The following is a 12,055-nucleotide window of genomic DNA, read 5'->3' on the forward strand; positions in this document are numbered from 1 at the left end:
TTGCTGTGGTGCAAATAAGGTGGTTCTTAAAACAAAAAGAAGAACCAAATTGAAATAAAAAAGATTCGCATCACAAATAAAGAAAGAAGGTAAAATCTTCCGTAATTTATCGAAAGAGGCAAGGAAAGGAATATCCAACAGATTCATCCGTGAAGTTCTGCGTTCGCCCCGTCAGCTTTGAAGAAAGTGTTGGGACAAGTCGATCGAAACGAAGACGGAAAGAAGCAAAGGGGAAGCGAACTAGTTGTAGCAAAAAACGAAATAACTTCGCTGCTTCAATGTCCTGACGAATCGTCGCAAACTACGGAAACTTGCGAACCGATTTGGAGAATTTTCTTTAGAATCTAAATCTCAACTGTGCTGACATACGATTTTGGTGCCCTAACTTTGGATTTGAAGCGCAAACATTAATTTTGTTACAGTTTAAAAGTTACATATTTAGGTTAATATTTTTGTACATATTTTGTAAGTTTCAGTCTCAGAAGATATATTCTATTAACAAATCAGAGGGAAATTTATGACGAACAGAGAATTGAATATTTAGTAGATGCATAAATCATACATGCATATAAAATACAAATGTGGGCGAAGATAATTTACAGCGAAGCTCATTAACTTGAAATATAGTTAAATGCACGTATTAACAAGTTCCATTTTCCCGAAATTTCAAATCATTTTATACGAATAGTTAATTTGCAAATTCAAGCTTTCGAATTGCTATGTAGCATTATTAATATAACAGTAATATTATTCCAAAATTATCTCCTCCCTTCTTTAGTTCAATTATTCAATTAGAATCTTCTTATTAAGGGTACGAATAATTAATTTTCAAATTTAATGTTAATCAAATGTTATCTTCAAAAATTATATGTTAAAGTGGAAGAAAAATGTTTCGTAAAAATAGAAAGTGCATCAATTTACATTCACGAAGATTTTATTATTATTATAACATTTGAAAATGAATGGCTGGATATCCTGATAGCGTTTTAACAGCAATCTGCATAAGCAAATTCACGCAATTTCAGAAAGCCAGATAAATAATTCCACAGCATTTAATAATCACGTGGTTGCAAAATTCGAATCAGAATATTGATTGAGAGTCATTACACGTCGATGTGTGTTATTGGATTTTACGAAATTCCAATTTCCAAGCAAAATTACTTTAATCACCGTATCAATGCATTTTCTTTTCGATCATTGTAACCTAATGAATGTACTCGTGCTAATAGAATTACAATGCCAATAAAAAGATTGGTTATTAAGTTGTTGCATATCAAGCAGCCTATTTCATATTATTTTTGTGAATTAGAAAAAAATCAAAATAATTGTTAATATTCTTTGAGGAATTGGATATTTTATACTACAGAAATTGATGCTTTCCTTGAACAGAACTTACATTTTGTGCCATTTTCTTAATCTGCTTGTTCGCTTTCCACCAAGTAATTACTGCTTCTGGCCTGGAACCACTTGTTCTGCACTCCACGTCGTAGTTCTTGTCAGCAGAAACTCGAGGCTCCTTCGTCAAAATCTGCACGACCAGTGGCTTTACTGAAAAACAAACGAAAGTATCGTGTTCGTTACAAATTTGATAAGAAATCACGACAAAAGCAACTTATTCGATTATCGTTGTCAAAGGAAAGGGAAAAAAAAATAGGGCAACTATAACAAGATCTTCGAGCTTACCACACCGCGACAAATAGGGGCATAACTTTTCTCTTGTCGAAGTAATTGCAATTCTAAAAGCGTTAAATATGAATGCCGATATATCGTTGAGTTACCCCGTCGTGCTAACAAGAAAACTTTGGTCATCCGAAAATTCAGATTTTCTTGAAACTTTCCTAGTTTGCACCGAGCTTGACACTCATATTAGATCATTTCTCTTTCTAACCAATATTTAGTTCTTAAAATGTGTAATTTTCTGCGAAGGGTAGTATCATCCCTAGACTATAACAATCCCCTTGTGTTTATAAACTAAATAACTGTCAAATTAAAAAAGAAAGAAAAATATATGTACACGAAGGTAACTGTGCAGCAGGATAACGTTGCGTTGGGTCATAAAATAATTTGGCACCAGCGAGCAACGATAAGTGTGACGGAAGAGGGATGCACGGGTGGCATGAGAATTAAAATCTCGTAAAAATTCGTAACTCGGCGTGGATCGTTCTAAAGCGCATTATATGGCCAACATTCACCCACTTGCAAAAACAAATTTTCCCTCTGAACAACTTAACTTTAACTAACTTATGTGAGCGTCGCTACTTCCGAACTTATCCTCTTTGCTCCGTCCCGTCGTTCGCGAAAACTGCAAATTATTCTGGCGAAAACCCCCATCCCCTTTCCATTGCGTTCAACGCGTCCGGATAACGCGAACTGATCCACTGGACGACGAGACTGGAATGTTTAATATTCGACGGCGTTTACTGAACGGAAATAGTGTTTTTCTTGAAATTGACTTAACTTTTTGTTGCAAAAATATTACTTTCTGATATTACACTGCTGATTGAAATTTTAGGGGACAGAATATAAAAAAGAAAAGAATACTTAAATACTAATACATAAATATCTAATAAATACCTATAATAAATTTTATATTATTGCACAGTTAAAAGGATTCGAGCAATAAAATAATTCTATTTTAAGTATAATTATAATACTACTATTTTCACTGCGGCATTTAACGCGTTGAAAGTATTTTATAACGCCTAATAAATCGCCTTTATATCGCTTGAATGAATGTAATTGTTTGCTATTGTGTACAAATTTATTCTGTAGAAACGTTTTATCGAAATTACGTTTACTACTTATATCGCGCAATTTTGTAGCTGCAATGGTCGAGAATATTGAATTTCCTATTAACGTCATCGCTTGTGCATTGCCTACGGAAATTCATAGCTTTGAACGTATACATCTGTCACGGTAAATGCATATATGTACTGCCTGTCCATTTCCATCAGTGATAAATCTTGCGACGTCTATTGATTGCAATTATTGCATGCAATATTGGATCGCCTTAATCACGCAGAATAAGGTATATGTGACGGCCAGGTAGCAGTGTAGCAATGTGTTTACCTTAATTGCTTCGCGTTTTTCGCATTTTATGCAAACAGCAATATTTTTAACAGGTGTCGCAAACAAACAGGCACGATTAAGTGCCTGTCTAATATCTATTTTCAGATCGAAAATAAATTGTTGAAATAAATAATGCATATAGGTATTAACTTATATAATTTAACGTGGTGAAAGGATTACAAAAAAATGATTCTATTTTAAAGGGTGGATACTTTTGTACCACATCGTGTGCCGTATCCCTGAAGAGGTTTACCATTGCCGTTCCGTTCGCCGTGCCTTCGTCGAAATTTAATAACGTTCGAGAGCAAAAACAAAAGCCTAGTTGTATCCGGTACGATCCGTAATACCACGCTGCCCATCGCGCGGTCTGCCTCGTAAATTCCAGGGCACGCTTATGCGCCGCCGCAACCAGCCAGTCGTACAACCCCTAATTGCCATTAGCCGGTAGCCACTTCTCTGAAATTGGTTCCTCCGTTACGTTTCGCGGCCTCTCCGCCACCCCTAACTGCACGCCTCTATGCTGATCCTTCTCATTGCCCAAACCCCTTCATCCTTTTCGAACCGATTCGCTTACCCTACCGGATACATACGTACCTTCGAATTTCTAAAGATCCTCCGTTTCAGAAACAGCACGTTCCTTTGTATACTAAAGGGAATTCTAGGTAAAGGGAAAACCGATTAGAAAGCTGATTTCCAATGGCACCAATGAATAGGAACCGAAGGCTTTCGATACGGAAACTGTTTACCGCTTTCTAAAGTGCAAGAGATACTCGATCAGTTGCTTCTTTGTCAGTTTATTCTCCTATCCTCTGTTTTGAATAGGGAGGGTTTTCTTCAAGCGGTTTAAGGAGTATCGGGTAAACTGTTCTTTTCAGTATTTCTATAATTCTACCCTCCTATTTTCGAAACGCATGCATTTATAAAATGTTTGAATAAGTAATTATAAAATATTATATTTTCGTTTGATAATAAAAAAATCAAGAAAAATGAGCATGAAAAAATGATTACAAATTAAATAAATCAAAAAAAGGAACAGAGGATTTATAGAGAAAGGAAAGATTGTAGTTGGACAGAGATTAGGGTTTAACAATTTCAACTTTCAATTAGACGGTGATGTCGGAAAAATCATAAACAAGAATCAGAGAGGTTCGTTTCGTGCAAAACACGTTAGGGAACAAGTATCGATAAGAAGCATCGATAAGAAGGGGTAAGTTGAAATCAGAGAGTGCATTGGTCGGTGCACGAAGCATCGCATGTCGTTACATCGTGACCACGCTTTTCTGCCTTTCGAGAAGTGAAACGGAATCGGTTCTATTTTTCTTTCTGCACTTAATTAACAGACGGATATAACTGACTCTTGGATAACAGTGTCACGTTTGAATATTTACTGACAGCTTGACTTTATAACCTTTGTCATTATATTATCAAATAATGAAATATTTGTATATTAAATGACATGAAAAAGTGGTTAATAACATTGTAGACTTACAACAATGAAATATTTAACAAAATAAAAGTACCAAAGTTAGTTTAGATATTAACCAAATCTGAATAATCAGCCCAAATGCAAATATACATCAAGCAATAAATTTCACATTTACAGTCTATTAACCTGCAGTATGTGTTGTTTACAACAAAGCAACAAATGCATTCAAATAAAATTTAGTACCTCCTCTATTTCATTCATGTTAAACAAATTGAGCAAATAATAGCGTACACAAAAAACAGTTTAACAGAAGTTAAAAATTTAAAAAATGCAATTTTATTTCCCAGCCCTGTCATTCGTAAATAAAATGTCACCGTCCGATTTTATCAGGGAATATTAAACTTAACCAGACAACAGTTACCACGATTGCACGCAATTACAGATAATGCATTTTTCCCCTTTGTAAGTTCGCAACAAGATTTACCTTGCAATATTATCATTCATCTAAACGTGCTGACTTCAGCTACGACGTACACTCCTATTCAAAAATTACAAGGTACTTAGCCATTTTAATCATCTGTAATTACATATATAATATGAATTATTTAACTTATGTAGGTTTATTGCTGCCTAATTAACAGGTATATGCCACCTTCCTTAAGTCATGGGACACTTGCAATTTAATATTCATAGCTAATAACATTCAAAGCTAATTGTCAGGAGTGTATGAATACCCGAAAGTTCGGGTACCCGAAACTCAGCTCGGGCATAATTTTAAAAATTTTGAATAAATTATTGCACATATTTGTATTAATACGTAGCTAATGACTTTTGAACAAGAATGTACGTCCTATTGACTCTTCATAGTACGTTCACCTATTACACAGACGTATGTTGACCATCAGAATAGTAAATTAACTGTTGTGTAGTTAACGTTGCACCATTCACCTTAATGTTATCCACGCGTGTTTACCGTGGCGTTATCGTTTTCTGTTTGAATAATTTCCTACGAGTCCGAGCACTTGCTGCACGCTCATCAGCCAATATTTTGCACCCGCCTGCGCCTCTCAGAATCAACCTGAGTCATACCCTGATAAAAACGAACCGCGTTACAAAGTGACCTAAATAATCGTATCGAGAACCGAGTGTTTCGTGTTACTGGAAATAAAATTTTATAGGAAAAGTTATTTCTTCTACGCTCGGAAATTAAGTTAATTAATTTAATAAATTCGAAAAATTTTTTTTCAAATTTTCCGCCACGCTTCGCGAAAAATAAATTACAGAATAAGGGAATAAATTTTGTTTGAATCAATCGTTGGAATTTATACCTTTGAAGATACTTTATCACTTTTTTGCTATGAATTTCATATGAAAATTATTCAACATTTTATCCGAAAATTTAGCGAAAGTATGTTCACGGTTAATACATCTCCGAATAAAATGGCTTTTTTGAAAATTTATTCATATAAACGTATTTAGTATTCAAAAATATACCAACCGTACGAATGAACGAATAATTTCCGCGAGATGTTCGATCAAATACGGTTTTCAATCCAATCTTGAAAGATTGTTTCTACCTTTTCGACAGCTGAGCCTGCACGCTTTAATTGGTCAGTGTTTTTCATTAATAACTCAAAAGCTATGTCCTAACGAGCATTTTAGTAAAAGAAAAAGTTGTTCACAATCACCCCAGCTACCACCCTTAATATCACAGGATATACATCATAATAATACTTTATTAATAATAATGGCGTGTTATTATATATCATAATACCCCGTTATTGACGTATGTTCCAAAAAATAAGATATTTGAAAAAATGTTATGTCACGTAAAAGCGTATCCTAACGTAAGCTGTATCCTGACGTGTTAATCAAGGACTAAAATGAAGTCGCATGGATGGAAAAAAAAAAAAAAAGAAATGAATCGTTTTTCATGACGTTGCCAGGAACCGTGGCAGAATGATTTCTCGCGGACAGCCAGAATAATTTGTGCGCCAGTGAAAGGTTGGGTGGACTGCATCGAGCCTGTTATTAATTATTATTCCGCGAACGGTTCCGACGTGCATCACCGGGCACGAGTAAATATTGCAACTTAACACGCGTGCACATCTGCACGGTTACGGATAACCGAGTACAGGTTACCGACGTATTCCCCGTCCATATGTGTACAAATGAACATTCGAATCGACCTGATGTGAATTAGTGATAGTAGGAACAACGATATCTATTAATAATACGACCTGCATTTATGTTAGCCTGTAAACCTTAATTGGCATCGTATCGCGTAAATTGGCGGTATATTAAAAGGGCAATTATTTGCTAAATTCTCGCAGGTGAATCGTCCCGGTTCAATTTTACGGCTACGTGTTCCTCATAGATCGTATTCTAGATTCGGAATGCTGTAACGTGACTCGTTTTATTTTTGCGATAGTTTCGCGTGTTATCAAATTGAACGTAACCCGAGCCCCGCTGACTTAAGTTAGGACGATCATGCAACCGCCTTCGTAAACCGTTTCGTGTCGATGAAGAGGATTTTCAGGAATTAATCTTCAATTGTAACGGCGAAATATTATTTTTTACACGTCGCTATTAGCGTACGCTTACAACTACATGGCATCTAATGTACTCAGAAAGAGATTAAGATTTCTAGGACCCGGGGCTATCAAACCATCGAGAGACTCTCTAAATGTTTTAGAACTTTAGTATAAATTTTAGTTGTCTGTCGGATCGATTGATAAACGCTTTAAAATTGATCTTAGTTTTGGTTTGCATGAGGATTACGGGGAAACCTGATGAAAATTAATGAGAAAATCTAAGACTTTATATTTAGAACGTTACTGCCCCTTCGCACGGTTACTTAAAATTCAGCATGCCGCAGAAACGAATACATCGAATCTAAACTAGGTTTATTTCGGGGGGAATCTGTATTAGAATAAAGGAAATTTAAGCTAAAACTTCACTTATGTGAAAAAAGTAATAAATAAAAATGAGAGAGATAGACATTTATTCCTACAGGAAGATCAACAATTTTCTTTACAACTTTATATGACAATTGTAACTCGATTAAAAATACTATTATTATACAAACCCTATCACGAAACTGGCCTAGTTTTATCAGGCAAGTCAATAACCTTCCAACCCTCTATTCTTCCCTTAACCAGTGCGTGAGTAACCGTAAGTCAATTGACGGGATCAACTAGCCCCGGGTTTAACACCTCGCACGACACCCCAAGCTCTTAATAGTTTTACGGGTGTTTACATTAACGTTATCGCCGAGTTCGAGTATAGTTTTACCCGTCTAGATTGCCGAGCCAGGTCGTCCCCTAATGCGGCATTTCCAAGTCCCTAGAAGTCGAACATCCTCCCAGTCACCGTTTACACGATATCTTAGTGTAGTTGGAGGATCCTCCTTGCTTGGGAACACGTCTTACGCCCTGGCAAGTACGCGTTCATGCCCCCTGTATACCACGAACCGTTTAGTAACACACTCTTATAGTACGTGTAGTTCGGTACGCGTACAGCTAGGAGAGAAGGATGGGACACACGTGGCCTCGTCACCCCTATCGACCCGACAAAGGGGTTGAACACGAAGCCACACGGCAGTAGCTCGCGTAGAAACACGGAATCGAAGCTGGAAGCTAGGAGGCACGCGATCCACTGATCCGTCTTGTGAGAGGCGTTACTGTTATCTCCTTCGGCCAATCTCGAGCAGACGACTAATAGGTTCAGCGCGTGAACACCTTGTCCAAGGCAGCCAGCCACGTGAAAAGGCGTTCGGTAACAATTCCGCTCGGCCGGCTCGTGTGCTACGCGAAATCGTCGTGGAGAATTGTTTAACCGCGATGGGAGATTACGACGATAGCCCTGGCTAGGCCGATTCGTGAGCCGTCTTGCACCAGGTCCGCGATTGATATTACTTTGAAGCATTTATCCGGCAATCTAGAACACACTGGATTTCCTTTTGATTCCCTTTCAGATTATGCGGAATTGGACTTTGATTCTGATAGTTCCTCTCCGAACAGCACGAAAGTAATAGCTCTATATCGGTGTCATAGATTGCACGATACCCTGTCTATTCTATGAGATAGGGTCAACTGGAGAATCGTGAGAATGGAGATGTTAGTGAACCGCCATTGTGGATAATAGGTGTCAGAAATGAGTTGAAATTAAGATTTTCAGAACTCCTATTGCCATTTTTCCCAGGGAAGCCTCCGCAAGAAAAACTTAAGTCGACGAAAGTAGAAACAGAGGAATAAAAATAAAATTCCACACTTGTCGTGTTGTGCCACCTGCTTAAACATCAGAAACAACATATCACCCTTGTTTTCGTTTCAGTTACAATGTAAGATATTGCCCGAGGCGATTGCCCTGCTGCCCAACCCTCCTGTAAACAGTCGGGAGATGTACCTTGAAATAAAAACATACCACAGAGATAGAAAAGAACGAGTGTGTGAAAGGGGAAGAGAAACGAACGAGGACAATGCAGAATGTTTCCAGACCCAATAATAAGGGAAACTGGGAGAATAGGGATGTCATGGACATAGTGGACAAGTGGATTTCCGGAGTCGGTAGTTCAATTTTTCACGAGCTCCCAGAATTTCACCTTTAGGCGGAATAGACGAAATACATCTGGAGAATATTTACCAGGTGTACTATTCACGACTGACCCTACGTGTTATGGTTAGATACCGAAAAGTCAACATTGTCTTAAGGGGAGCATCATGTACATTGACATGTTTGGTACGACAACATGGCATTAGTCAGTATTCCTATGCTATAATAATAGGGTTGTATTTAGAATTGGAACTTACAATTAAATTAAACATTTTTTTAAAATTATCTAATTTCATTTACGTCTTCGAGATTAATACTGGAGAAGTAATTTTAGTCTGACAAAGATCTACGCCCATATTTCCTTAGGGAAATCTACCGTGCGTGATACTATGCATGGATTTCTGACTTTTAACCCGAACAAGTCGTTACATTAGTATTTCTCAACAAGGGTTATTTTCGTTCCGTTCTATCACTCACCACCGATGTATCATGTTCATCTTATTAAAAGTACTAAAATACCAGTTTAGACGTTAACATATTTTCTCAGCTATAAGTAGATATCATGACACTGGTGACGTAAGGTGGAAAGCATTAACGGTACGCAGAGCGTTTCTTGTGATCTTTGGGATCGCGTCGGAACTTTCGCAACGAAATTATGCAGAAACCAGTTGCTGTTGCGCCGGATTAACGCATAGGTCACGGTGTGTATGTGACTTACACGCTTCACTCGCGGCAGACAGTGTCGTTTTCTATGGTTTCAAACGCATGCATGCGCAGTGGAGGCAAAGACCGATTAAGCGAACGTTTTGCTCGTACATTCGAGAATTTATATCTCGTTTCCAGCTTACAGATGTGTCATAGGGATAATAGAATTTCCATGCGAGCAAACGGTAGATTTTTATAAAAGATACAAAATCTTGTCACGATACGTCAGGATCGGATTTCTAGCCATTTAGGCCGCATACTCAACAGTGGATTATCGATGAATAATTTTCTTGAAGAAAAATAAACGACAGGGATTAAAGTCATAGTGACATAAATCAAATTTTTCAAAAAATTGACTGGTATGAAGAGATACAATCTATAAATGTCTATTCATTGTGTAGTCATCCTTAGAAGGGTTAACTGTCTATCAATCAGGAAAAAGCGAAGTCTAGAATAATTTTCTAGCCATATTTCTACTAGATCCCAATGCAATTTACTAAGATAATAAAAAGGAATGTTTCGAGGATCTCCTCTTTCCGAAACCATTAACTGCAGCATGATTAAATCACCATCACGGTGCTCCTTGACCATCCTTCCAGAAATCTTCAATTTTAAATTGCACCAGGTAGAATGGAATAATTATCGCCGAATTATGTAAGTAGGGCATGGAATTTCTCTGGATGTAGCGAAGTACAAGCAACGATGAAATTAAGGGAACAATGACATTTCGAAATGCAACGAAATGCACCAGCTACCAAGATGGTAGAGGAGATGGGAGAATGAATATTTCAGAGATAGGAAGATACATTGGGAATAACGCGTTCCTGTATCCTGAAACGTGCAATTCCACTGTCTACTCTCGTGTAATGTACAGGGTGTTCGAAAAAGATTCTGCTAAATCAGGAGGGAATTTTTGCAAGTGCAAATTTTCAAGCAGTAGAGCCTACCGTGTAAATAAATAAAAATCATGCATAACGATATATAAAATGAAGTACTCACGATTGACGTCGAGGATGACGAGTCTGGTTTGCGGTAGCTCCAAGTTAGTGTTGCTCGCCTCACAAATCAGCCGGGCCTTGAGGTGTTGCCGTCCAACTTTAGGGTAGGACAAGCGGTTAACCGTCAGACCTGACTCGGTGTTGTAGTGATAGGACTCGTCTATCACGGTGTTCTCGAGGTACCACGTCAGCTTCGGGGGCGGCCTGCCACCTCGTACCTCGCAAATCAGGTTCACGTCACTCCCCTCGTTGTAGGGTTCCTCTAACCTCGAAATATCCCTCGTCGTTCCGTCCAGTATCACCGGCTTCGACGGAGGCACTACGCGAACACAGGGTGGATGATTGAATCAGCGGAAACGCGGATTGATTATTTGTCTGTCGGTCGAGAATGGGTGATCTATGCGTTTCGATGCGTGCCACCGTGATTTACTCATGAAAGATTGATTAGAGCCAATTGAATTCTGTTGATGCGAATGATTTACCATTTGCTGAATACTCTTTTGTTGACGACGCCCGATTACACGTCAATGGATGGATGGATGGATGGAACAATAGCAAAAACCGGCGCGTCGCTATTGTTCGATTTATGCAAACGCGAGGCTAACGGTGGTGAAAATCGGAGATACAAAAGTGGTTCGTTAGAAACTGATGGTTTAATTATTTCAAATTACTCGATATATAATCTACGTTAAAGGTATTTTTTAAAATGAATATAATTTTTAATAAATGAGTAGACCTGCATTGCTTACCTATAACAGTCAGATTCGTCTTCTGCTTTCTCGTTGGCGAGTTCTTGAAATCTACTCGACACCGATAGATCCCTTCATCCCTGGATTCCAGCTTCTCGATGCTGAGGTGTGCAGGATTCGACACCGGGAAAAAAAAAGCTCTTGGTCCCAATGCCGTCGGCGACGACCAAAGGCGAGCATTGTGGAACTGTCGACGACCACGAACGTCGAAGCTGAAATCAGAAATTGTGTTCTTCTGTAGCTACGCAAAGATTTTACCCTTTCACTATTATGCATTTACATTTAATAGATGCATCGTTGCGCTTATAAAAGAGAAATTGAAGTTGTTGAAAGATAAATCATCTTTTAATATCCAACTTTTGACACGTTGTATAAATTCATTTATCATCGCTTTCATTTCTCTCTTTTTTTATGATTTTCTTCGATTAAAAATAATGGCCTGCATTGATCATCGACTGCAATTATTATTACCCGATTACAGCGAAAAACTCATACACGTTTATAAATGACACGAATTTATCCTGTTAAATTAATTATCGATTTATTAACTCTCT

The 12,055-nt window shown here is 37.8% G+C and overlaps 1 protein-coding gene across 7 annotated transcripts in view; it reads right to left on the reverse strand.

The window, feature by feature from the left end:
* LOC117603132 (kin of IRRE-like protein 2) overlaps window positions 1–12,055 on the reverse strand; it is a 214,410-nt gene that overhangs the window by 136,223 nt on the left and 66,132 nt on the right. For all 7 annotated transcript variants that reach the window (XR_004581142.2, XR_013063214.1, XR_004581145.2 and 4 more), the window contains exons 3-5: window positions 11,502–11,713; window positions 10,754–11,071; window positions 1,397–1,548 (exon numbers count right to left, since the gene is read on the reverse strand). Coding sequence is in view for 2 of the 7 variants with exons in the window: in XM_034321963.2 (XP_034177854.1) it covers window positions 1,397–1,548; window positions 10,754–11,071; window positions 11,502–11,713 (682 nt within the window). In the remaining 5 variants the exon portion in view is untranslated. The remainder of the gene's footprint in view (window positions 1–1,396; window positions 1,549–10,753; window positions 11,072–11,501; window positions 11,714–12,055) is intronic.

The sequence above is a fragment of the Osmia lignaria genome, chromosome 12 (genome assembly GCF_051020975.1).
Source record: "Osmia lignaria lignaria isolate PbOS001 chromosome 12, iyOsmLign1, whole genome shotgun sequence".
In the NCBI taxonomy this organism is placed as follows: domain Eukaryota; kingdom Metazoa; phylum Arthropoda; class Insecta; order Hymenoptera; family Megachilidae; genus Osmia; species Osmia lignaria.